Source organism: Malaclemys terrapin, chromosome 24, assembly GCF_027887155.1.
Source record: "Malaclemys terrapin pileata isolate rMalTer1 chromosome 24, rMalTer1.hap1, whole genome shotgun sequence".
In the NCBI taxonomy this organism is placed as follows: domain Eukaryota; kingdom Metazoa; phylum Chordata; order Testudines; family Emydidae; genus Malaclemys; species Malaclemys terrapin.
Window position 1 is genome coordinate 11,592,725 of NC_071528.1, and position 27,491 is coordinate 11,620,215.

The window sequence follows — 27,491 nt, forward strand, 5'->3', positions numbered from 1 at the left end:
TTAGAAGAGACTCGGCATATGCAGGCTGTTGGTTTAAAATCCCTTTGGCGCTAATGCTTTGTTCCAACTGCTACACTGTTTGAAGGAGACTGTTGGTTGCAGGCTCCCGAAGGGAGGAATCACAAGTGCTGGAAACCCAGCTGGTCCTGCAAGGAGATTAGGGATTGGCACACATGGGGTAGTGCCACCATGCCCTGCAAATACAGAAGAATCATGCGGCCAGTCTCTGCTGCCCGGTGCGGGACCCATGTTTCTGATGGTGAGATAGCAAAAAGATTGAAAAGCGGTGCAAGGAACAGTGGGAATTTCAAACACAGCATGAAAATGATGAGCTGGAAGAGACATTGTTGTGGAAGAAAGGGGACTGTGGGAACTTGACCGGGAGCTCCCGTAATTCCCTGAGTGCAGTGCTAATATCACACAACGCACTGGAAAAATTTCCCACACGGCAGCGTGCTGGATAATGGCACATGGAACCCTGGGATCTCTATCCAGGGTGCACCACGTCTTTTACCAACAACCTCTCCCAGTAAGGAGGTCGGACGTGGCCTAAGCGTGAAAGTATTGTGGGATTCCACCCTGAGAGAGGTCAAGCTCAGGGACTGTTCTCAGAGACACCAGGAACGGGGCAGAGGTGCAGGAGCCTCCTAACAGAGGATCAGACTTAATCTTGCAAAAAACTGCCACGAACATTTACCAGACTGGGCCACTGTTTACCAGGACACCAATAAAAGAACAAATGATATTTTCACCCACACCCCCAGGGAAAGTGACTTGTCCTGGACATGTGGACGTTTGCAAGGCTGGTCCGGATGGAGAGAAGGCGATAGGTTCTCTGGTTAGATCTATTTTTAATGCACACATCACTATCTAGGGCTGAAGGGCCAGATTTGTAAAGGTGTTTAGGCACCTAAAGATGCAGATAGCCACTTAGGCACCTAATGGGGGTTTTAAAGATGCCTAATGCCATCATTAGGCGCCTAAAAACTGGCCCCAAGTCCCTGAAGCTGGATTTTGGACCAAGACAGGAACTGCGAGCTCGGCCCTCTAGACTGTGCAATAAGCTCTCCTGCTTTGGGGACGCACCCCACTGACCGCATTGCTACCTCAAGTGGGTTGCGATACACGTTGCTTACAAGCGTGGGGTTGGGCTTCTGGGCAGCCACACCCACTGCTGACTGGGAGAGCTGGAGCGCTTCAGCCACTGTTTAATTCTGCCCCAGGCTACAATTGTTCTCAGACTCCCCTCTCCCATGGATATTCAACCGCCCCTTACAGCCTGCAAGGGACGGCGCAGGAAGATTGGAGACAGACGTCTCAGCTTCCTCTTTATTCGCCGGGAGGCCTCCACGCCAGCCAGTACGCTGAGGAGGAACCAGGCAGAGGGAGGGCCTAGCTGTAAATCCAGAAGTGGGGACACCTTCTCTTGAGGGACGGAGTGGCAGAGAAAGGGTTAAGAGCTGGCAGGCATCCATTTTTGAGGCAGGAGGTGGGCTCACTGTTCCAGGACCTTATCTGGCCACCTTGCTGTCTTATCGTAATAGCCCACCGCACAGGAGGCAGCATTGCCTCGGAGACAGAGCACGGGACTGGGATTCAGGAGATGTGGGTTCCATCCCTGCCTCTGCTCCTGGGTGACCTCACAGTCCTGCTCTGTGCCTCAGTTTCCCCATATGTGCAATGGGAATAATGATACTACCCTCCTTTCTAAAGTGCTTTGAGATCTAGGGATTATTATTATTATTACTTTGATGGCCCCAGTCATGGTAGTCTCTGGGCCATCGAATTAATCCCTGCAGTAACTTCCCAGATACAGCACAAGTGAATTTGCAATCCAATGTGGCAACCCGGGAACAGAGCACCCACCCACAGCTGCAGCCTGTTAAGATTAACCGTCAATGTGCCCTGAAAAGCATTAAATCCCCCTAGCAAACAAAGCCACTCCTCTGCCTAATATTTCCGGGGAGCGCTCTCTCCAGCAGCCGCACGCACGGGGCTCATCTCCTGGTAACACGAGCGCTGGCCTGGGGAGATGCTTTGCAACTCTCACTAGTGCAGAGCAGCGAATAAAAGCCAACAGCCCCTCTTGCTGACAGCTCGTCCCCCTTTTTGCTACCGGTGCCCAAAGGGCCGGGACAGCCCAACGCCTCAGAAAACAAGACGAGCTCCCTGTTGGTTTTCAAATCCGATTTTTTAATTAAATAAATAACGGCGAGGGGTTTTCAAGGCAGTATCACTTCACAGTGCGGGGCCTCCGGGGGGGGAGGGGAAGAGTCCGGCATTGGGGGTGGCTCAAAGTAAATGTGCTTTGTGAGAAAAACTAAACCAAAAGACGGACTCCCTGTCCCCGGCCCTTTCCATCCCTCCCCGGCCAGGGCGTGAGGAAAACGTGCCACGTTCGCTTTAAGCCCCCGCTCAAATCTGTAAACAACATTAAAGAATATAAATAAGAGACATTTCCCCCCCTACCACTCATTAGGACTCAAAAATGAAACAAAATGAAAGAAAAAACGTTTATCACTTTCCTCCAATGTACCTGGCTGTTGGGAGGGGTGCTGGGAGCTCCCCCCTCCCCCCCATCACTCCTTCCCTTTCAGAAAGGAAAGGCCCCCAAAAAGGGAATCACAGCCTGAGAGGCTCGGGCCAGGCGCAGACAGCTCACATTTGTGTCCCGTCTCCAGCAGGCGGGAGCAGTGGGTGGGGAAACTCCCCCGAGTTAGCGCCTCTGTCTCACAAACTGTGTGATCAAGGCGGCTGTACTTTGGAGTTTACCACCTCAGTTGAGCCGGCCAGGGGCCGGGTCCCTGACAGAGCGGGTGAAACAAATCCGGGGTTTGGGCAATGTGAGACAGGGCCTGCTTCTACATCGCCACTCCCCCCACCATCCCAGTGCTAAGTGGGTGTAAAATACATTATGACAGTTGCACTTTCCACCCTCTTCACGCTCACAGGGCACAGGTGAACACTGTTTGTTCAGGGGAGGACCCAGCCCACAATGGCTGATCATGTCATTTCAAATCGGCAGCAGAACTAGCTTCAGGGTGGTGGTCTGAAGGCAGCTATTTAAGAAGAAAAAAGGAAAGCAATTGGATGAAGGGTGTTTGTCACTGGAGTCCCCGAACGGCAGGGAAATGTGTGCCTGTGACCATGTCCACAGCACAGAGTACAGGCACTGCACATGGAGCCACATGCCGCAGTGAAAGGCTCCAGTACGTGGGAGCTGCCAGAGCCCTTCCCCGCGGTGGGGAAAGGCTCTGGCAGCTGGACGCTACGCTGGTAAGAGTAGCGGCGTAGACAGGGGAGGCGCTGTCTGGGTGGGCAGACAGCTGCGTTGGGAATATACTATGGGGGCTGAGGCGTGTCTGGCACGCTGCACCACTTCCCTCAGCGGTGCCTCGCTGCCTACACTGCCATGTGTAGCAGCGCTCGCTGGGCGTGCAGTGTGTGTACTCTACACACTGCCGTAAGTGTACACGCACCACGGGTGTGCGTGCGCTCCTGGAGGAGCGGGGGAAATTCAGCCAGCAGCAACCCCCGAATCCGGATAGCGCCAGAGCAGCTGAGAGGTATCGGGCTCCTGCAATCCACAGACGGCCCTGTCTCGTTTGGCACTCTCCACAGCGGCTAACGTCCCTGCTGCCCTCGGACACCATCTCGGTCACCTCAGGCATGTCCCTCGCAAGGGTAAACACATTCCTGTCTCTTACAAAATAGAGAGTTTCTTTACATTACATTTTTGAATACCAGGGTTGATGCCCCAGAGGGCTGATGCATGAGCTTGCCAGGGCTGTGTGCCTCGTGCTCACCCAGGCTGGCAAAGGAGATGCTCAGGGTAGACAAGCTGTCCTGCCAGGGGTGAGTGTCAGATGCTCGGATGGGCTCGTAGGGCTGAAAGCTCTCCTTTCAGGCACACAGCTACGCGCCTTGTGCTTGCACAGGATACAAGGGATGTGCCCAGGTTTGATGCACCGGTGAGGGCCATGTGCTTAGCACAGGATAGGTGGGCTGGTGCGCCGACCTCCTGGGTACATACACCATGTGCTCAGAGGCAGCCCACTAGCTTCTGTTTCAATTTCTGTAGAATTCTAATGCAAGTCCCAAGATCCAACTCACTGATCACTACCTACCCTTTTCCCCCAGCTGATCGATGAGTTTGGAACCAGTCAGGCAGCTCATTCGGATTTAACCCTTTTGCAATGCAAGCAAGGATCTTACAGATCACGTCGCCCGCTGCCAGCCTGACTAGAAACTCCCTCTGCTCCCAGGGCAGCCTCATCCCTGGATTCAGGTTCTCCACGGAGCAGCACAACCAACGGTTAAGTGTTGGGAAGGGAAGGAGAGCGGGGCAATGTGCAGACAGGCTGCCCTCCCTAAATGTTACTTTCCAAGAGCTGAGGCTGTAGCCAGAGGTCTGGGAGGGGATGGGACAGGCTGTTTCTCATCTGGACCTGGCAGTGGAGAAGACAGACGGACGCTGATGGCGCTCTAGGTCTGAATACAGTCTCAACACACATGCCTGCCCCCAGATTAACAAATCAACAGGCACGCTACAGCTGTTAGAAAAGAAAAGGTGAGAGAATTACTTCTATTGCAACACAAAATGCGAGGGGGAATGGCCACACCTGTCCACCCCCTCCTTCGGCACAAGCACGCCCATCTCTGCATCCAGACAGCCCCTCCAGCCTGGACTGCCTGTGCTTCATGTCACTTTAACTAAGCACATGTACCTCCGTCCCAGCCCCCAAAGTGCCCACGACACATCCTCATCCTCAATAAAATCCCACTGTGCAACCAGCTTGCCCTAGAGAAAGCGCTCTCTGTTGGTGTCACTGGACACTTCCACTGTCCTCAGGCCAGAGGCTGTCTGAACTGCATGGTGCTGCCTGTGGCGACACTGGGGGGGCTGGGCTCACGGACTCATCCCCCGACTAAAACCTCCCATCAGCTTTGCGCAGGTGTGTCAGACAGCACTAAAGCAGAAAGGTGTTTGGTTTCACTGTAGCCTTGGAAGGACAGACGCCAAAACATCAAGGAGGATGGAAAGACAGATTCCGACCAACAGCTCCAAACTGGCCCCGTGGAACACGGAAGCCCAGGGAATTCACTCAGTCGGGTCAAAGTCGTAGCTCGGTCTGTGACAAGGTCAAGACTGGAAATTCTCACTGTGACAAAGGCTCTGACCGAGCCACCGGCCCCGGGCAGGCCTGGTGAGCAGCCAGGAAACTATTTACATCTCCAATGCCGATGATGCCAAAATCTGTGACCGATAAGGACACTTGAGCAGGGGACACCAGTGCCTCTGGGTCCCTGTCCAAATCCACACGGCCGGAAATTAAAGGCAACCCCTCGTTAATGTCTCCGGGGAGAGTGAAGTCCATAGTTATCGTCTCACCGGAGCTCTGCAATGTCTCCTGCTTGTCTGCCAGGCCCGGTCCTGCCGGTGGCAGCTGGTAAAGCCCCATTTCCGAGGGGTTCACTGGATGCCGCGTGCAAGTGGCTGAGATGCCGCCCGAGGACGTGTCCTCTGCAGGGTCAAAGGAACAGTTTGTCTCTGAGGGAGTGCTGCACTCGTAACCCTGGCCTGATTCGCTCATGCTGCCCAAACTGCATGCTGCGCTCTCCACGCTCAGAGGCTCTGCACGGCACAAGGGGCGGAGGAGGAACAGAGAGACAGGGTGAGGAGAGCAGGTGAGAGAAAGCTAGAGTGAGTCCATTGTACACACATGCAGATAACACTGTACAGGGTCTTATTCACATCCGCGGACCAGAACCATCTCGTTAGACTGTACGTGGCCATGATCACTCGCTCCTTCATGGTATCGGCCGAGATCCATCACAGTTTATCACTGTTATTGCTACTGTTTGCCAGAAGCAGGGAATGGGCAACAGGGGATGGATCACTTGATGATTACCTGCTCTGTTCATTCCCTCTGAAGCACCTGGCATTGGCCACTGGCAGCAGACAGGATACTGGGCTGGATGGACCATTGGTATGACCCAGTATGGCCGCTCTTATGTGGTTCCCATGTGTGGGATGCATGTGGGGAGGCGGGGAAGAAAGTTCATTTTGGGGTGGAGGGGGGGGAACCAACATCAGTGCTTCTATGGAAATTCAGATATCCTGCGATGTGACTCTCCAAGATGCGCCTGATGCTGGGAACCCCCACCCCCAAACACACACCAGGGTGTTTGCCCCTAGATGTGGATACGCAAAGCCCCAGGTTTGTTAGGAGATGGTAAGAGAGGCAGATTATTCCCCACTCCTTTACATTCTCCCCAAAGCTCCCCCTTAGCGCTAAATTCCCAAAAGTGGTTTCTCAGCCTCATGCTCTGACAGTGGGATGGGCTGATTTAGCGAAAGACAAGGCCCCTCCCTTAGCCCTGAGCCCTTTCCTGCTGTGCTGGTGTCTGCTCAATGGTTCCCCCAGGACCTGGTTCCAACCAGGGGAATTTAAGGAGCTGCGATAACAGGTGCAAATCTGCAAATATGCCATAGGGAGTCATGAGAGAGGACAAACGGAAGCTCCGTACCCCAGAGCAGTGGGAAGGAGAGGCCTAAAGGAAGGCAAAGGAGTTACCTGCACTCTCAATTGCCAGGTGATCTTGATTGAAGTGAGAGTCCAGGCAGCTGGTGGCAGAGGAAATCGGTGGGGAGTTCCGAGAGCGGGTGGCATTTTCCGCCTCGGCCCCGTCCAAGTCGTTATCCACGTAATCCCTGCAGGGGGAGAGACGATGCTGTGACCATCCACTCCGTGGGGTTAAGCAGGTGGGGGAAATCAACAACCCTCCCTAACACACTGCCATGGGACAACGCAGGAGGTAACGTGGATGTTCTCAGCACCCCGCACAGGGCACAATCGGCAACAGGCTTGCTGTGCGGAAAACATCCTTCCCCTCAAGGTCTATGGGGCTCCTTCTGTTCCTGCATGGGCACAACCCCTCCTGAAACCAGTGGAGCTAAACCAGTGCATGTGAAATCAGAATTGGGCCCTCTCAGGTTCCAACACTTGCTGAACTCTGCAATCCCAAAGAACTACACTTCTCTGCCTCCCACAGTGAACTCAATGGGCAAACACTCTCCCCAGGGAGCCGGCCACTGCCCAGAACTGCTGTCACAGCCTGTGCGGCGTCAGCGTGCTGGCAGACAGAGCTGGGTGGGAAATGGCTTTCCGGTCCCTGGAAAATTGTCAAGATTTTGAAATTTTTTCTTATCCCAAAGTGGGACAAAAGGTCAACATCTCAAAAACATTTGCTAACCAACAAGCCGGGAAACGTTTGGGGTTGGGTCCAGAGTTTTGTTTTGACATTTTGTTTCAATTTCGACCTTTTTTAATTCCAAAAAATGTTTTTTATTATAATGAGCTTATAGTTCTAGCCAAAAAAAATCATTTCAAACAAAACCAGAATTTTTCGGTTAAAAAATAAATAAATGCCAAAACAGGACGTTTCAACAATTTTGAAACACCCCCTCCCCCCTCCCCTCCAATTTTTCGAACGGAGACACTGGCCCAATCCTACCATTTCCCACTAAGTTTCAGTTGTGATTAGTTGTTTTCCAACAAAAAACATTTCCTGGAAAAAATGCCCACCCAGCGCTACTGGCAAATGGCTGCTTTCCTTTGTGGAGGGACAGTGGGCTACCCTCTGTATGTGCGTCTATTGGCCTGCCACCCCCCAGGACCCTCCTGACTAGAAGACCTTCCATCTCATGAGGTTTATGGCCGGGAGCGCTATTTTAAGATCAAGGTCCCTGAAGCAGGGAGTGGGGCGAGACAGGGAGCCTCGCTGGGAAGTAACGTTTACTAATCTTAGTCTGAGAATATTCCACGCACGTGGCTCCAGGGTGGAGGACATACTTCTTCCTTCCGAAGCGAGTCTGCTGGGTGAAGTAGTCATAGCGCTCCGACTTCTTCCACATGTAATAGTACTCCACGCACTCTCCCACCGACCGGGTGCGGACCTACAGGGAACGATTAGTCAGAGTCCCTCCATAGAGCCCCGAGGGCTTTACGAAGAGTCAGTACCATCACCCCACTTTGTAGATGGGGAAAATGAAGTTCATTCAAGTGACTTGACCCGAGTCGCACGGTGAGTCAGTGGCAGGGACTGGAATCTCCTGACTCTCAGTCTTGTGCCCTATTCATTGGGCTACATGGCTCCACCTTCATCCCGAAGGATCCCACTGAACTCTACAAACGACCCACACCCTGCAATCACTGACTCCCAGAAACATCGCAAGGGTGAAGAGCGTTTGCAAAGCACTTTGAGATCCTCAGCTAGCCAGTGCTAATTATTAATAAATTAAGCCTTGCAATCTCTGATGGAAATCAGTATTGTTTTTCCTGTAGTGCAGACGGGAGAAATCAAGCAGTGAACAGTGCTGATTACATGCACTGGACCCATGCACTCGACAACGGCCACGCAGCAAATCAATTTCCCCAGATTAAGTAAGGTTTAGTATATTTTCCCAGCACTAACATGCACTCCTGCAGCTCCTCTGTCTGTGACCCAAGAACATGCCTCTTTACCTTGTTAGCTTGTATAAGATGGAAGTTTTTTCCGTGGACTCTAAACCCATGTTCAAAGTTTCTGCATTCTTCCTCGCTCCAGGCACACAGCTCATCTGCAGCACAAGGAAACAGGATGTTAGGAGTTCCACAGAACCCCCGGGTTACTGAGAGACAGACAGACAGACACATTCAGAGACTGCTGGAGTTGCAGAAGGAATCTGGACATTTGGGATACAGCATGCAAGAGAATCTAAACACTTGGGTCTCTCACCTCTGATGACCTTCACGTTGAATCGTAATCTCCGCAGTGCCTCTTCTGCATTGAAGTTACATTTAACCAGTTCATACAGAGCCTATGCAATGTAATAAAGAACTGCTGATTACATGCGCTGGACGCGTATATCACTAACCAACTCAGCTGTAGATCACTGCATCTGCCCAGACAGCATGTTCTCTTCTGGAGCCACCTATCTACACCGCCCCACTTCGACCATCAGGAAGGATTGCTCCACAGTTCGAGGCTCTAAATGATAAAGCACGGGGCTGTCCTGGGAGGAGCCTAGAGACAGTAGGTGTGCATGTGTCCTGAAACAGCTGTCATTAAAATACTAGTCTGAACGGGCCGGCTCAGCAAATGGTGGCAACACAACCCACATGGAGTATTTGAGTCAAGTCCCAAGCGCTCCTTTTGCTCCTCAACCCAGCAGGATGCAGTAGAAAGCAGCAGGCTCGGCCAGAAAGGTTCCCTCTGTCTGATTCTTGGAGCAGCAGTGATGGGCCCCAGAGGGAGATGTATCAGCTAGAAAGAAGGTCTCATTCACCCCGGGTCTTTGTGAGAGCCGCTCCCTCCCCTCTGAAACAAACAAGCAAGCAATTCTGAAACTCCCTGCTGACACTTCCTGCCCCCTTGGCCAGGGCTACTTGACTTCTGTCCACAACACTGAGACCACAGAGAATTTGGTGACTGCACAAAGCCCTGGCTCCCAGGCTCACCTGCTCATTGTCCTTCACCATCTCTCCTTCTGGCAGATTGGCACTGGAGACCTCGTCCCACCTCCGCTTAACTGCTCGGTACAAGAACTCTTCCACCTCCCTCTCGGGGAGGATGTTTGGGTCCCACAGCAGCTGATCTTCATTCTCGTAGGCTATTGGGAACATCAGGGCATGTCTGAAATGAGCTGGTCAATCAGAGAGCACCCTCGCTTTCAAGAGGTGGGCTGTGGGTGGATCAGAGAGGAAGTCTCTGGCTCCAGCCTGGCAGTTATGGTCAGATGGGAAGCTCAAGTTGCGAGTCCTTAGATCTGGAGCCAGGGTGTTTTCTCTCCTGAATCTGGAGAGTGTAGGGCTGCTGAGCCCAGATTCCCCCTTTAGTCTGATTAGCCCAAGACTGCTGGCTGTCAGAGCACAGGGAAGGACTCTGTTTGCTCAGGCCTTTCCTGAAGGGGCAGCTGGGGAGACTTTTTGAGGCTCAAGACTTCTCTAGGCTTATTAGAGGACATGCCAATTGATGCATGTGGTTTTATAAAGCCAGATTCTGCAGTGCCCCTTCCTGCACTGGGCATAGGAATGGGAGGGCAAAGGTGGCTTTAAGCAACCACTGTTTCTGTCAAATTCTGGCCCAGGCATCCCCCTAGCTGCTCCCACTCTCACACTTTAGCACACGGCTGTGTATTGTGCTTTAAGAACATAAGAGCGGCCATACTGGGTCAGACCAAAGGTCTATCTAGCCCAGTATCCTGTCTTCCGACAGTGGCCAATGCCAGGTGCCCCAGAGGGAATGAACAGAACAGGTAATCTTCAAGTGATCCATCCCCTGTCACCCATTCCCAGCTTCTGGCAAACAGAGGCTAGGGACACCATCCCTGTCCACCCTGGCTAATAGCCATTGATGGACCTATCCTCCATGCACTTATCTAGTTCTTTTTTGAACCCTGTTATAGTCTTGGTTTTCACAACATCCTCTGGCAAGGAGTTCCACAGGTTGACTGTGAGTTGGGTGAAGAAATACTTCCTTTTGTTTGTTTTAAACCTGCTGCCTATTAATTTCATTTGATGATCCCTAGTTCTTGTATTATGCAAAGGTGTAAATAACACTTCCTTGTTTACTTTCTCCACACCAGTCATGATTTTATAGACCTCCATCATATCCCCCATTAGTCATTTCTTTTTACAAGCTGAAAAGTCCCAGTCTTATTAATCTCTCCTCATATAGCAGCCGTTCCATACCCTTAATCATTTTTGTTGCCCTTTTCTGAACCTTTTCCAATTCCAATATACCTTTTTTGAGATGGGGCGACCACATCTGCACGCAGTATTCAAGATGTGGGCGTATCATGGATTTATACAGAGGCAAGATGATATTTTCTGTCTTATTATCTATCCCTTTCTCAATGAGTCCCAACATTCTGTTTGTTTTTTTGACTGCCGCTGCACATTGAGTGGATGTTTTCAGAGAACTATTCACAATGACTCCAAGATCTCTTTCCTGAGTGGTAACAACCAATTTAGACCCCATCATTTTATATGTATACTTGGGATTACATTTTTCCAATGTGCATTACTTTGCATTTATCCACATTGAATTTCATCTGGCATTCTGTTGCCCAGTCACCCAGTTTTAAGAGATCCTTTTGTAGCTCTTTGCAGTCTGCCTGGGACTTAACTATCTTGAGCAATTTTGTATCATCTGCAAATGTTGCCACCTCACTGTTTACCCCTTTTTCCAGATCACTTACGAATATACTGAATAGGACTGGGCCCAGTACAGATCCCTAAGGGACAGCACTATTTACCTCTCTCATTTCTGAAAACTGACCATTTATTCCTATCCTTTGTTTCCTATCTTTTAACCAGTTATACGTTCACAGCAATGCGGGCAATTGTTTAAATGAAAACAAAGCAAACAGAAACTTGCAATGAACTAAAACAACATTTCTATTCAGATATAAGGCTTGGTAACCACTGGCACTTAATATACTTTTTGTTTATTTATTTGTTTTTCAAGACAAAGGGCTTGATTCTCCTTGGCCCTTCACCTGGCACATTCATTTACACCAGGGCAAAGTGAGTGCAGAGAAGGGGTGGAATGCCATCCCCTTCTGATCTGGTTGCATTTTACATCCATTTTGCACTGGTGTTCACATGAAGCATATGGCGCAGGACAATGGAGAACGTGACCCAAGATCTATGGGCTGAGCACTCTCAGCTCCCATAAACTTCAGTAGGAGCTAAGGGCACGCAGCGTCTTGTAGGATAGAGTCCTAAATTTGAGCTTAAAACTAGTAGGAAGTGAACCCTTTTAACTAACTTGCCCAGAGTCAGCCTGGCATAAAAATTGAGGGAGGAAGTGAGTCATTTCTAGAGAGCAGACGCCCGGCTAGCAGACTGCATCTCAGTTCCAACTAATGGGTGCAGAGTCTTGAGTTAATAAATGATTGGACACAATCTGGAAAACCAAAACATTTCTCTGCTTCTGAGAGATCCGATCTCACTGGAAGTTGTGATCAGCACTGGGGATTCTGTATGAAAATGTAGAGATAAATGGTATCTCTTGCCAGTTTGTGAAATACAAATAAAATATCACGGCAAGGCATTAACTTTTCTTTGGCCATGTCTGAGACTCACATCCCCAACTTTGCCAAACGCAGACCAATCCATCAGAAATTTCACATGCTTGATATCAGGATTTTTCAAGAAAGTTTGGAGGCAAAAAAGACAAAGAGTTTGGCAGACACAGAGATTCAAATATAAGACCAATGGAAGGGGAGAAGCAGAATCCATCTCTGATCCAACTTCTGAACCCACAATAAGTTCCTGTTGATGATTATTTGTGAGACGTTCGGGGGTCGGGGGGGGGGAGAGCAAGTAAATTCTCAGTCTAAAAACTTTGTTCACTTGGAATTAAGCATGAAAACAATCTAACACAGTTGTTCAGGAACAAAATCAAGAGAACACTGTAGTTTTCTAAAAACAAAACCTACCTCAATTAGAAAGCCTGCAAAGTCAAGGTTTTAACAAAAACCCAAACACCGAAAATTATGGAAAATAAAATAATCTGAAAAATCTTAATTCTGCTGCACTTCACTGCCCTGAGAAATGCCTGAAACATAGAGACAATGTGACCCTCCAAGAACACAGGTGTCTATAAGAACATATGGACGTTGAAGATAGACAAATTCAGAGTAGAAGTCAGGAGCAAATTTTTAGCAGTGAGGGTCATTAACCACTGTGGCTGAGTCTCCATCACTGGCAATTTTTAAATCAAAACTGGATGTTTTTCTAACACATCCATTCCTAGTTCCACCCCAGCTACTGGACTTGAAGCAGAAATAAATTCAGGGAAGTTCTATGGCCTGTGTTGTGCAAAAGATCCGACTAGATCACCACAATGGTCCCTTGAAGTCAATTAAACTATATTATCAGAGACTCCAAAAATTAAAGATGCCTTCGTACGCTACCTTAATTGTAACCTTGCAGTGATTACAAACTGCCAGATCATGTAAAGCAAACTGCACCTGGGTTTGCATTGCAAACAGCTAAGACTGTTGGCTCTTTTAGGGCCAAGCGCAGTCCTGTGTAAAATACTGGATCACACTGTGAACTGTCGCACATTGGCGACAACTAATCCACCACCCTTTTCCTAAAAGCCCCACTTCTGTTTGGAGGAATGAGTATTGTTAGACATCATATCTAGAGATACAAACCTCAGCGACAGAGCCAACACTCTGTCAGCGGCTCAGATCAGTGGACCCCATATCCAGAAAAGATGCAGCACAAATGTTACAATCAGAGCAAGGAAGGGCTCTCACCTTTTTCACTGTGCCTGTTGAAGTGGAGGATAGGAACAGCAGCCTGGTACTGAGGTCCAACCATGATCTCCTGAAAACCATCAGAGAAGAGAATTATTACAAGATTATGTGTTTGTACTGGAATCAACTCAGGGACCTGGTGATGAACGGAACTTAACCTGCCTCACTAAACACACTGGCGGACCACATTGTCCATGTCCGCTCTAGGGGGATCCCTCCTATTCGTTAGAACAATTATGAAGGGGTTTTCAAACAAATTACAGTTTGCTGACCCTGTGCTTTTAAGCCTGGTCTCAATGCTGAATATTTATACCAAGACCCTACATCATCTAAGGCTGCAGAGAAGAAGATGCAACAGGGCTTCTTCAGCTTGCTGCGTGTCCAAAGAGGAGTCTACTCTCCTCTTCCACAAGATCGTTCTCCAAAGACCCATCCTGGGCATGCAACACTAGACCTCACCTCTCCTACGCTACGAGTTGCAGTTCTGAATTTTGAGGTACAGCATCCCCCTCGCTGTGAGCATAATCTCAGATACAGGCTGCACAGGGCATGTTTTAAGATACGTCTGCCATGGCCTTGCACAGAATGTAAGACCCAGAGTACAGATGCCTGACATTGAGTTCCCCAAGAGGCACCCCGGGGTTGGGTCTCGTGGTGTCCTTGAGCTGCTCAGCTTTCTCACACTTGAATGCTGAGCATTAGCCCCCCAGGGAAGTGCGGTTGGCTCAGATCACTTACCTTCTTGCACTCGTTGGATGGGATGGAGTCCTCTTCGGAATCCTCTGCCGAGGAGGAAGCACATGGAGAAGAGCAGGGCTCTTTGTCTTCATCAGCCAGGAAGTTTGCTTTGAAGAAAGAGAAGTCACTTGTTCAGTTACAAGATGGCTAACACCCAGCCTCAATACCTCTAGATTCTCTCTCCTTCCCTCATTTCCCATCCTGGAGTTGTTTTGAGCCTGCTCCATTTATTCAGAACAACTTACCCAGATTCTCTTCTTGCCACATGAGCAGTGATCATTCAGCAGAGCCAAGGCTCCCAAATTTTGCAGGATTAGGGGTAGAATCCCAATCAATCATTCCACACTGAGTTCTCCCTTGCTTTGGCTCCCTACAAACCCCCATTATTAAAGTCCGAGGAACATAGGAGTTGCCATACTAGGCTGGACCATTGTTCTACTAATCTGCAACATCCCCTTCAAGATCAGACCACTGGTCCTTCTGCTCAGGAATTCTGCCTGCTGTCATACCCGATGAGACCAATGGTCTCGCTACTCTGAGAGCGGATGCTGCGGAGGGAGCATCTGGCAGCGATATTTCTCAGGAAGGCAAAAAACCTCAACATCCCATGCACTTCACCAGTTGTGTAGTTGCCCCAAAAGTCCACGCTGGGCGTGTAACAGAAATTCTCAGTGCCCTGAGGCTATGAGCTACAGCTGGAGAGAATTGCTTCCTGACCCTACAGCTGATCAGTTCACACCCTGAACCATAAAATTCAACTCCCCTTATCACTACAGCCTAATTCTATCTGTGCCTTGCAGTAACATCAGGAGGGCTGAGTTTATCTCCAGGTCCCAGGACCAACCTCAAAAGTTGCTACTTCAGGAATTTCAGTAACCAAAAATTTAAAAATTATTTTAAAAATTGGCCTTTCCTCCTGAGCCACCTCCAAGTACAAAAGGTCCGTTAGAAATCAGGGACACATACAGCTAGGCTGGTTTGGGAAAAGGTCCGACGCATCGTGGGACGTGACGGACGGAGTCAGGTCGTCGGCTGAAGACTGCGTCTCCTCCTCTTCTTCCCCTGAAAGCAAATCCTTCGCTATTTGTTCCTTTTAACAACAACAAGAAAGTGAAAAATGTTTTTAAATTAAAAAAAAAAAGGGAGGGGAGGCCTAGAGTAAACCATCCCTGGCCAAGATCCCTTCCTCCGTGCATCTCCTCCACCCCACAGGCACTTCCCTTAGACCTTCCTTAACCACACCCCCAAAAGACTGTTTCCTTACAGGCCCGCTGGGAGAGTCAAGAGGAGAGTGGCTTCCTGCAGATGCTACAGGGAGAAAGGGTAAGGAGCACTTTCTGCAGAGCCCATCCAGAGGGGGTGACTTTCAGAGGGGCTGGCAGGGAATAAACTTTCAGTGGCTCTTATGCAGAGTGGCAGGACTCCTGGTTTCCCTGGGAATAGAGGGTGATCGATTCACACCACACACAGAAGAGGAGGGATCTACATTCCAAACAGGGCTTGTAGTTTGTTGCTCTTTGTAACAATTACTCTTTCTTTAGTCTCCTCTGAATTTCCTGTTTGTGTTCGCACCTCTGCAGCTGACATTCCCTGTTGCCCTTTGGGATCGGTGGGTTAGCCAATTCCCACCTGCTGGAATTCAAAAGTCTTCAATATACTAGACCCCTGAATGAGGGACCCAGTAGATGCTTCCTATTCTAGACCCTACACCAACCTGGGGTGCACTACTTGATCCCCTTGCTAGTAGCTAGCACGTGACAACAAAGTTGCCCTTACCTTATCCAGGGTCATGTCCGGCAGGTTGCGAGGGATGTCATTGCTCTCGCTGTCCTGCTCCGAGATCGGATCAGATGCCTCATAGCCGTAAAGTGCAAGCAGCTCCTCGAATGGCATTTCACTGCTCTGAGCGAGAGGAGGACAAAGCTTCATCAGGAATGGAACAACCACCGAGTACAACACCAGCTGCAGTAAACAGAGATATGCAGAGGCAGTCAGGGCAGCTCTGCTCCCCTGGGGGCTGGCTCTGATCTGTCTTTGGCGCTGCTCTATGATCCAGGAAACCAAAAGGTATTGACTAACGGGGCTATGACAATCTGTACTTCCCCAAGCTGTGGACAAACCTGGGAAATTATCCCAAAGCAACAGATTCAAGGGTGGCTTTTTTACACTGGGTTTTCATGCTGGTGAAGAGGTTCCAGTTAACAGCCCTGGAGACTAGTTCACTGTATTTACCCAGAGAACAGGGCAGCACAAAGGTCTCATATGTAATACTGACACTGACCTGAAGGGACAGTCTCTGTCAGAGAAGGATACTCACACTCCACACCCTACTGAATTCTTGGCCTCTTGACTGCCCACAAGGGAGCCAATAGATACACCAGTGTTTTCTGAGAAACTGACACCTGTCTAGCATGAAGTGGACGGCACAGCAACGACTCATTTCACATGGCCCAGACAGCCAACAGCTTTTCGTCACCAGGGATGCAGGCTGGATTTGAACTGGCAATCCAGAGTGTGGAGGGCTCTGGGACTCATGACTGGTCCCTTGGGCAAGCTGATCCCTCACATCCAAATGTCAAAGTAAGGCCTTATGCTTAGGAGACTTAAATATAATGCACAGTCAGGCAATCTCCCTGAGTGCTGGCCCAGTGGAGACATTTCATCTCAATTCTCTGTCAAGAAATCCAACAGATAATTCCCCTTCCCCTCCCTTGCTGCCTTTACCTGAGATGCACTGAAACTCTTTTCCAGCTCTTCTAAAGACTTTTCTTTCTCTTGCGTATCATCTTCCTCCTCCTTCTCTTCTCGTACACCATAGTTCTGTGATAGGATCTCAGCTAGGGTGAATCGGTGGTCAGATGAGCCCATTGATACAACTGCAGGGATTAGAAAGTTGGCCATTAGCCACGCTTGACCCCAGATCACAGCAACAATATTTGGAGAGACTCCGGGCTGGTCTATCCTACTTAAGTTGATGTAACTTACATCACTCAGGGGTGTGAAAAAGACACTCCCAAGTGACGTAAGTTACATTGACCTAAGCGCTGTCCACACCAGCGCTATGTCAGTGGGAGATGCTCTTCTGCCAACATAGCTTCCACCAGTAATTATGCCGACGGGAGAGCTGCCTCCTGTCGGCAAAGCGTGTCTTCACCACATGTAGCGCTGTAATATAGACTTGCCCTCCAGTGTGTGTGTGTGTGTGTGTGTGTGTGTGGGCACACGCACACGTGTGTGCTTAAGTTCATGTGCATGCCCAGAAGATGTCAGGGGGAAGAGACTCGATGGAGGAGAAATGAGAGTGGTGTGGGGAAAAAACAAACATAAGCACACTCAAGCTGTTGGTACCTGCTGCAGTCTGAAGACCAGGCTCTCCAGGACATAGGTTGTGGGCTGGGTACGGAACCACCCTCGGACTCTGCCTGCTGACCGAGGCCTTCAAAAAGAAACAAACATGGATGAGAAAAAGTATCAGGGGGTAGCCGTGTTAGTCTGTACCCACAAAAACAACAAGGAGTCCGGTAGCACCTTAGTGTTTAAGGTGCCACCGGACTCCTTGTTGTTTTTATGGAGGAGAAACATCTTCCTAATAATGTGACACATCTCCAGCCCACAAATGCAATTCACTTAGTTTAAAAACCAAGTAAAAAGAGATTCTGATCAGGTGTACTCAAGGAACCACACCCCCAAGCCTCCCCTGCCCTGTATTTTTCACATTCCCTTCAGAATCCCTAAGTGCGTGCATGGGTGCCTCTTCGTCATCCCATCACTGATATCTATTCTCTCACCAGTTTATTTGAGAACCAAAGTCCTTAGGACTTATATTGCCATGAGAGGAGATTGTAGCCTGCTACAAACTTTATTCTAAAAGCAAATGGCCCTTTTGTTTGAATGTGGCACTTCCTTAAACTCTGAGCAATCCATCAGAGGTAGAATTAGAAATTATCTGACCACCAAGAAGGACATTTGACCGCATGCTTCTTGTCTTCCCCCATTCCAAAGCACTTAAAAGACTCAGAATGGTCATGAATGGCATTAACAGCTGAGCAGGCTGGGAGGAAATCCAGTGGTTGCAAGCAGCAAGGGTAAGATAGATAATGGATAGGACAGGTGGATGTGAGTGAAGGCATCTGCTTTCCGGCAGTCAGTGTTCAGTCAGAAGTTCAAGCAGTGATGTGGGTTGAAGTCCAGGTAACAATCCAGAACGCCTGTTATTTCTGGATTGCTGTATATTTGTTAGGTCTAGGAAGGGAGCAAATGAGTAATCAACTGACTCAATCATGTTGCTAAGAGAGCATCATAGCTGTGGAACAGAACTGTGGTGTCAGTCCCCAAACTGGCATTACTACATTTTAATTAATACATATCATGGCCCTGATCCTGGGAAGTGCTTAGCATTCTCAACATCCATTCAGTCAATGAGAGTTGTGGGCATTCAGCACTTTGCAGGACTGGACTTCAGTAGCTTATTTTGTTAAGAAAGCAAAGCATCAGTTGAAATCAAAATGGGAGACCCTCCCTCCCCCACTCTAAATGGGACAAAGTCCATATTCTCACTCACACACACAAGGCTATCCAGCCAGATATCAGGTTGCTGGCTTAGAACTAATGCCTCCAAGTCTTAAACAGGTGTAAATCTGGTAGTAGTGCCGGTTATTTTGTAGAAATAATGATGGTGATGGTTTTTTACGACTGATGACCTAGGAAGTAGCGGGGTATTGTCATGAGAGATCCAAGAGCTGAAGCAACCTTGGAACTACTGCTCCTTTGTCTAGGCACAATGCAAAGAGAATGCCTTTAGCCTCAAGTGAAACATGCAATGTGTATTGCAATTCACCATCCCCTAGTGTCTGATTATAGAGCAACGAAATCCTCTTGAGACTAGCTTGGCTTCTTGCAGAAATAGTCCAGTACCTGTGTGTGCTAAGAGAAAGGAGGAGTTTTTGAGATAATAAAGGAGAAAGGGATGAAAAGATTTAGGACCGCCTCTGTTCTGAGATTGGACATTTCTGTGTTTTCTGCACTTGGGAAGATGGCTCCATATCTCAGAAAAGGGGGATTGATGGGGCATGATGAAGAACAAGACTATTTTAATAGATATCCTTCCCATAAATAACCTTGGTTGTATGAAGATGATCAAGGTGTGATCTACAATCATTCACTCTGTAGGTTTGGGCACATAACTCAATGTAGTCTCCTATTTCCTGAGACAATCTACTTACTGACTGTACTACCTCAAAATGTTTCAAAGATGAAAGTTTCTACTAAGTAATATTGTTCAGTTAACAAATGGTGGTTGGAAAAGATGTCAGTCAGAACACTGGATAAATGAGGATACATTATATCGAAGACCATTAGGCGAAATGAGGAGTAACATTAGTAATAGTAAATAAGATACAAACTAATACTTATTAATATCTTCAGGTTAATGAGGATGAAGAAAGACTCAGAGCTGAAGTAGTAACAGGACATTACTGGACTTGGAAACTGCCTGTGCTGAAAATCACCATGAAGACAATGGTAATAATGAAAGTAAATCAAATCACAATGGTGTATGTGCATTGAGAAGGGACCAAAGAGATGGCAGGCAGAGCCGATGGCCAATTCTTACATCCTAACATAGACATGGATGAAGCTGGAGCATACAGATGGCCGATACCATAATTATTTTTGGATCTGAAAGACTACGTAACGGAAGTCCAGGCAGAGCCAAGCAATGGGGGAAGAAGCAAGATCAGACTCAAATGTGTAGATAGTGACCGCGCGGAGGGAAATGTTCTTGGTTGAACTGACTGTTAATGGCATGCGATGTAAAATTATCTCTCTAAAGTTAGAGAGAGCTGCATCTGATGCTTAAAATCCTGTCAGATAGGAAGTAGAAAACCCAACAGCATTACATGGGTCAGAAAAACTGACGTAGATGGCCCCAAGGTATGAATGGCTACATCTCAGTCAAGAATGGTACTTAGACACAATGATGTAGATGTTTCTGTCATTTGTGATGCTGATAGTTCTGATCACCTTCCAAAATTCATGGTGGTCATCTCAGATTATTCCCATAGCGCCCGAGATGATGCTGAAATTGGCTCTGCTCCCTGCAAAACTGGAGGGCTACCTGGATTGGCAACTTCTCGCTACACAAATTGCTGCTTCTTTTGCCTGAAACTGACCCTCCTCGCACAGCATTTATGAACACAGCTGCTGGCTAATCAGTCTTAAAAGACTCTAGCATCCCTTCCCTGATTCCAGAGTCAAGATTCCAGGAACTCCATTAAAGATACAGCAACCATGATTTTTCAGAAATGCAGGGATTTTTCCATGCAGTAGTGGATTTCATGCCCTGTCAAAGATGTTCAAGTGCAACGGTAATTGTGTGTATGTCCAGAGCACTAGCACAGAAAACACCTAAGGCAAGAACTATTCTCACAAGAAAGCGAGACAAAGAGGAAGAGGAGGGTTTCCCTTCAGATTTCATTGCTTTAATAACAGTGATGATTTTCCATGCCAGTTTAGGCCATTCCATGGCCAGGTGGAGTGTATCTATTAGTGCCGGCACATTACAGAACTGCTCCTTGTTGCTCCTGTCTTGTGCACATTCTTTGATGTTTTGGGGAAAGAGTGCTGCTGGCTATTTCCCATTGAGCAAAGGTGAATGTCGGAATCTCACTCATTTTGTAACCTCCACACAGTGAGTTTTTCTCTGCAAGTCCATACAATTAACTCTGGAAAAGACATATTAGGCAATCCGGCCCATCTTCCGCCCAGGTAACCATTGCTGGCATCGGTCACAATTTCATTGCGGTGATCCCACATATAGCAAATCTAGTTTGTGGGATGTTAACTGGCCCCAAATTACCCTTGGGATGCACATCTCATCATAGGGACATTGTCACAGTGCTCCGGGATGTCATCTCCATGCCACGTGCTGGGGTGAACTGCTTGATGCCGTGGTGAAGTCTCAAAATGATGTTTCAGAACAAACATGGTAATGCAACAGGGATGCTGCATCCAAGGGCCATTGTGATTGACAGGATGTAGTGGGGACAGTCTCCCACCAATAGTAACAACTCCTTGACGTGACATGTTGGTGCAACTGTTGTCGTGTGACATGATTGACCTCCTGTTGTGATGGAGAGGATGCCTCCATGAGCGGTGCTCAAGAAAAGCTCGCAATGCAACAGGTGGGCCTCTTGATGGCTTCTCAATGCCACTCTCCCAAGTCAGCATCACAATAAGGATCTTGCAGTGTGACATCCCGATGCCCCATGCAACCGGTGTGACGCAACGGGGATAATGTTTCAAAGTGACATCAAGACAGAACGGGGGATGACATCACTGTACGATGCCCCAGCGTAAGCGTGGTAACATCTCTGCACGACACAATGACACACTGCACGAGTGCCAAGTCCCTCCCATTGAACCATCTGATGCACGTGACAATTCTCCCCTACACCTCCATCCACCCATGCTGCCCTTCCTACCCATTGCCCCCACGTTCTTACTCCATCCCCTTTTGCCCCAATGCCCCTTACCCCCAGCTGCCGCCTCCCACCCCTGCCCACAGCTCTTTCTGCCTCCCTCCAACCTCCGCTGCTCCCCATGCCCACAGCTTTTGCTGTGCCTCTCCAGTCCCTGATGATCTAGCTTCCTCCTAGACCTCCCATGCCCCACAGCCCCAGCTACCCCCTCCAGCCCCTACTGGTACCCAGCCCAAGATGCCCTGGCTACCCTCCATCCCTAGCCCCATATGCCCCAGCCACCCCCCAAGTCCCTGCTGCCCCAGCTACCCTGCAGCTCCTACTTCCCCCAGTCTCAGATGCCGCCCAGCCCCAGCCCAGCTACCCCCCACCCCCCAGATGCCCCAGCTCTCCCTGCCCCAGATGCCCCCCAGTCCCAGCCCAGCTACCCCCCCCACCCATCCCTGCCCCCCCCCAGACCCTGCTGCCCCCTACTGGCCCCCAGCCCTTGATGCCCCAGCTCCCCCCCCCCCCCAGGCCCGCCTGTCCGGCCTGGGGCCTAGGCCACGGAGCAGCCTTCGGGCCCGGGGCTGGGGGGGGTCCCTATGAGCCCCCCCCCGGGTATGTGGGGGGGTCCCGAGTGGCGACCGCCCCTCCCCCGCCGGGGCCCCGCCCCCCGGCAGGGGGGCCCGGCGGGGTGATGGGGGGAGGTTTGGCCCCAGCTCTGCCCCCCCCCCCGTTCCCCCCTCCCCCCGGCGCACTCACCTCCGCCATGGCCGTGTGTGGAGCGGGGACGGGCGGGGACGGGCGGGGGAGCCCCGGATGCGGGGCCGCCCGCTCATTGGCTGCGGCGCCCGGGAGGGAGGGGGAAGCGGCGCGGGGGGGTGTAGATGAGAGGGGGCGGGGGGGGGTGAAGTGATGGGGAGGGGGCACGTGGGGCGGGGGAGTCAAGGGGAGGGGGGGGGGTCCTGTGCGGGGAGGGGTTAGAGCAGGGGGTAGGGTAAGGGGCGGGGGGCTTGGGGCGAGGGGGTGAAGTAACGGAGTGGGGGGAGGCTGGGGTGGGGGGTTGGAGGAGTTAGGGGGAGGGAGGCTGGGTTGGGGGGACAGGAGGGGGAGGCTGGGATGGGGGGTTAGAGGATGGATGGAGAGAGCAGCAAGGGATGAAGTGATGGGGAGGGGTCAGGGAGGGGAAGGCTGGAGTGGGGGGTTGGAGGAGTTAGGGGGAGGGAGGCTGGAGTGGGGGGTTGGAAGGGTCAGGGAGGGGAAGGCTGGTGGGGGGGGGGAGGCTGGAGTGGGGGGTTAGAGGGGTGGGGGTTAGAGGATGGATGGAGAGAGCGGCAAGGGATGAAGTGATGGGGAGGGGTCAGGGAGGGGTGGAGTGAGGGGTTGGAGGAGTTAGGGGGAGGGAGGCTGGGGTGGGGGGTTGGGGGGTCAGGAAGGGGAAGGCTGGAGTGGGGGGAGGCTGGAGTGGGGGTTGGGGGGTCAGGAGGGGGAGGCTGGGATGGGGGGTTAGAGGATGGATGGAGAGAGCGGCAAGGGATGAAGTGATGGGGAGGGGTCAGGGAGGGGTGGAGTGGGGGGTTGGAGGAGTTAGGGGAGGGAGGCTGGAGTGGGGGGAGGCTGGAGTGGGGGTTGGGGGGTCAGGAGGGGGAGGCTGGGATGGGGGGTTAGAGGATGGATGGAGAGAGCGGCAAGGGATGAAGTGATGGGGAGAGGTCAGGGAGGGGTGGAGTGGGGGGTTGGAGGAGTTAGGGGGAGGGAGGCTGGGGTGGGGGTTTGGGGGGTCAGGAGGGGGAGGCTGGGATGGGGGGTTAGAGGATGGATGGAGAGAGCAGCAAGGGATGAAGTGATGGGGAGGGGTCAGGGAGGGGAAGGCTGGAGTGGGGGGTTGGAGGAGTTAGGGGGAGGGAGGCTGGAGTGGGGGGTTGGAAGGGTCAGGGAGGGGAAGGCTGGTGGGGGGGGGGAGGCTGGAGTGGGGGGTTAGAGGGGTGGGGGTTAGAGGATGGATGGAGAGAGCGGCAAGGGATGAAGTGATGGGGAGGGGTCAGGGAGGGGTGGAGTGAGGGGTTGGAGGAGTTAGGGGGAGGGAGGCTGGGGTGGGGGGTTGGGGGGTCAGGAAGGGGAAGGCTGGAGTGGGGGGAGGCTGGAGTGGGGGTTGGGGGGTCAGGAGGGGGAGGCTGGGATGGGGGGTTAGAGGATGGATGGAGAGAGCGGCAAGGGATGAAGTGATGGGGAGGGGTGGAGTGGGGGGTTGGAGGAGTTAGGGGGAGGGAGGCTGGGGTGGGGGTTTGGGGGGTCAGGAGGGGGAGGCTGGGATGGGGGGTTAGAGGATGGATGGAGAGAGCAGCAAGGGATGAAGTGATGGGGAGGGGTGGAGTGGGGGGTTGGAGGAGTTAGGGGGAGGGAGGCTGGGGTGGGGGTTTGGGGGGTCAGGAGGGGGAGGCTGGGATGGGGGGTTAGAGGATGGATGGAGAGAGCGGCAAGGGATGAAGTGATGGGGAGGGGTCAGGGAGGGGAAGGCTGGAGTGGGGGGTTGGAGGAGTTAGGGGGAGGGAGGCTGGAGTGGGGGGTTGGAAGGGTCAGGGAGGGGAAGGCTGGTGGGGGGGAGGCTGGAGTGGGGGGTTGGAGGGGTGGGGGTTAGAGGAGGATAGAGAGAGAGGCAAGGGATGAAGTGATGGGGAGGGGTCAGGGAGGGGTGGAGTGGGGGGTTGGAGGAGTTAGGGGGAGGGAGGCTGGAGTGGGGGGTTGGAAGGGTCAGGGAGGGGAAGGCTGGTGGGGGGGGGAGGCTGGAGTGGGGGGTTGGAGGGGTGGGGGTTAGAGGAGGATAGAGAGAGAGGCAAGGGATGAAGTGATGGGGAGGGGTCAGGGAGGGGTGGAGTGTGGGGTTGGAGGAGTTAGGGGAGGGAGGCTGGAGTGGGGGGAGGCTGGAGTGGGGGTTGGGGGGTCAGGAGGGGGAGGCTGGGATGGGGGGTTAGAGGATGGATGGAGAGAGCGGCAAGGGATGAAGTGATGGGGAGAGGTCAGGGAGGGGTGGAGTGGGGGGTTGGAGGAGTTAGGGGGAGGGAGGCTGGGGTGGGGGTTTGGGGGGTCAGGAGGGGGAGGCTGGGATGGGGGGTTAGAGGATGGATGGAGAGAGCAGCAAGGGATGAAGTGATGGGGAGGGGTCAGGGAGGGGAAGGCTGGAGTGGGGGGTTGGAGGAGTTAGGGGGAGGGAGGCTGGAGTGGGGGGTTGGAAGGGTCAGGGAGGGGAAGGCTGGAGTGGGGGGAGGCTGGAGTGGGGGGTTGGAGGGGTGGGGGTTAGAGGAGGATAGAGAGAGCGGCAAGGGATGAAGTGATGGGGAGGAGTCAGGGAGGGGTGGAGTGGGGGGTTGGAGGAGTTAGGGGGAGGGAGGCTGGGGTGGGGGTTTGGGGGGTCAGGAGGGGGAGGCTGGGATGGGGGGTTAGAGGATGGATGGAGAGAGCGGCAAGGGATGAAGTGATGGGGAGGGGTCAGGGAGGGGTGGAGTGGGGGGTTGGAGGAGTTAGGGGGAGGGAGGCTGGGGTGGGGGGTTGGGGGGTCAGGAAGGGGAAGGCTGGAGTGGGGGGAGGCTGGAGTGGGGGTTCGGGGGTCAGGAGGGGGAGGCTGGGGTGGGGGTTAGAGGATGGATGGAGAGAGCGGCAAGGGATGAAGTGATGGGGAGGGGTCAGGGAGGGGTGGAGTGGGGGGTTGGAGGAGTTAGGGGGAGGGAGGCTGGGGTGGGGGTTTGGGGGGTCAGGAGGGGGAGGCTGGGATGGGGGGTTAGAGGATGGATGGAGAGAGCGGCAAGGGATGAAGTGATGGGGAGGGGTCAGGGAGGGGTGGAGTGGGGGGTTGGAGGAGTTAGGGGGAGGGAGGCTGGGGTGGGGGGTTGGGGGGTCAGGAAGGGGAAGGCTGGAGTGGGGGGAGGCTGGAGTGGGGGTTCGGGGGTCAGGAGGGGGAGGCTGGGGTGGGGGTTAGAGGATGGATGGAGAGAGCGGCAAGGGATGAAGTGATGGGGAGGGGTCAGGGAGGGGTGGAGTGGGGGGTTGGAGGAGTTAGGGGGAGGGAGGCTGGGGTGGGGGGTTGGGGGGTCAGGAAGGGGAAGGCTGGAGTGGGGGGAGGCTGGAGTGGGGGTTCGGGGGTCAGGAGGGGGAGGCTGGGGTGGGGGTTAGAGGATGGATGGAGAGAGCGGCAAGGGATGAAGTGATGGGGAGGGGTCAGGGAGGGGTGGAGTGGGGGGTTGGAGGAGTTAGGGGGAGGGAGGCTGGAGTGGGGGGTTGGAAGGGTCAGGGAGGGGAAGGCTGGTGGGGGGGAGGCTGGAGTGGGGGGTTGGAGGGGTGGGGGTAGAGGAGGATAGAGAGAGCGGCAAGGGATGAAGTGATGGGGAGGGGTCAGGGAGGGGTGGAGTGGGGGGTTGGAGGAGTTAGGGGGAGGGAGGCTGGAGTGGGGGGAGGCTGGAGTGGGGGTTGGGGGGTCAGGAGGGGGAGGCTGGGATGGGGGGTTAGAGGATGGATGGAGAGAGCGGCAAGGGATGAAGTGATGGGGAGGGGTCAGGGAGGGGTGGAGTGGGGGGTTGGAGGAGTTAGGGGGAGGGAGGCTGGGGTGGGGGTTTGGGGGGTCAGGAGGGGGAGGCTGGGATGGGGGGTTAGAGGATGGATGGAGAGAGCAGCAAGGGATGAAGTGATGGGGAGGGGTCAGGGAGGGGAAGGCTGGAGTGGGGGGTTGGAGGAGTTAGGGGGAGGGAGGCTGGGGTGGGGGATTGGAAGGGTCAGGGAGGGGAAGGCTGGAGTGGGGGGAGGCTGGAGTGGGGGGTTGGAGGGGTGGGGGTTAGAGGAGGATAGAGAGAGCGGCAAGGGATGAAGTGATGGGGAGGGGTCAGGGAGGGGTGGAGTGGGGGGTTGGAGGAGTTAGGGGGAGGGAGGCTGGAGTGGGGGGTTGGAAGGGTCAGGGAGGGGAAGGCTGGTGGGGGGGGGAGGCTGGAGTGGGGGGTTGGAGGGGTGGGGGTTAGAGGAGGATAGAGAGAGCGGCAAGGGATGAAGTGATGGGGAGGGGTCAGGGAGGGGTGGAGTGGGGGGTTGGAGGAGTTAGGGGGAGGGAGGCTGGAGTGGGGGGTTGGAAGGGTCAGGGAGGGGAAGGCTGGTGGGGGGGAGGCTGGAGTGGAGGGTTGGAGGGGTGGGGGTTAGAGGAGGATAGAGAGAGCGGCAAGGGGTGAAGTGATGTGGTGGGGGTAGCGGGAGGGAGGGGATAAATGAGGCAGGGGCGTCAAGGGAAGGAATAGGTGCTGTGAGGGGATGGAGTTAAAGGAAGGTGGCTGGGACAAAGTGTGGGGGGGGTTAGGAATGAGAAGGTTGGAGGGGGAATCTGGGTTGGGGGGTTGCAGGGAGTAGGCTGGGACAAGGGTTGGGGGCAGGGAGGGGAAGGCTGAGGTGGGGAGTTGAGGGGACAGGGACGGGGAGATTGGATGGGGTTCAAGGAGGGAATCTGAAGTTGGTGGGTTGGAGATGGAGGTTGGCTAACGGGTTGTAGGAGGAAGTGACGGGGAGGCTAGAATGAATTCGGTTAGAGATGCAGGCTTGGGGATGGAAGGGGTTATGATGATCTGAAAAAAGAGGCCGAGTGTCTCAGGAATAGAGGGACTGGGGCAATGAGGGAAACGGGGAGGAGAGAGAGAGGTTCAGGGCACGGCTTGGAAGCTAACGGGACACAAACTCGCACTAGTGATAATAAAGTGGCAGTTGGCAGGCCAGGAAGTGTGTTCAGATAAAGACTGGAGGCCTTTCTGGAGGTTATACTTTAGCCTAGCACAAGTTTTTGGCCTCAATACAGAAGTACCTGGATGAAATGTAATGGCTTGTGTTATCCAAGGAGTCAGACTAGATGATCTAACGGTCCCTTCTGTGACTTAGACTCTATGATTAATAACAAGCCAAAGAGACTGAGGTGGATCTGGAGGGCTGGGTGCATAACTGAACTTTGAAGG

At 52.4% G+C, this 27,491-nt stretch overlaps 1 protein-coding gene across 4 annotated transcripts; it reads right to left on the minus strand.

The window, feature by feature from the left end:
* Window positions 1-2,172: 2,172 nt before the first annotated feature.
* Window positions 2,173-22,315, minus strand: MIER2 (MIER family member 2). Of its 4 annotated transcripts, none has more exons than XM_054013915.1 (13): window positions 22,279-22,315; window positions 17,405-17,492; window positions 16,781-16,932; window positions 15,833-15,958; window positions 15,023-15,146; window positions 14,057-14,163; window positions 13,319-13,388; window positions 9,504-9,655; window positions 8,782-8,863; window positions 8,529-8,623; window positions 7,833-7,960; window positions 6,579-6,715; window positions 2,173-5,635 (listed from the first exon to the last, which is right to left on the minus strand). In XM_054013915.1, the coding sequence occupies exons 1-13, from the start codon at window positions 22,285-22,287 to the stop codon at window positions 5,160-5,162; spliced, it is 1,746 nt and encodes a 581-aa protein (XP_053869890.1). In that variant the 5' UTR covers window positions 22,288-22,315; the 3' UTR covers window positions 2,173-5,159. The 4 variants fall into 4 exon arrangements, with proteins under 4 accessions (XP_053869890.1, XP_053869889.1, XP_053869888.1 ...); XM_054013914.1 differs by having other exon boundaries at window positions 7,857-7,960; window positions 15,833-16,018; XM_054013913.1 differs by having other exon boundaries at window positions 15,833-16,018.
* Window positions 22,316-27,491: the final 5,176 nt, after the last annotated feature.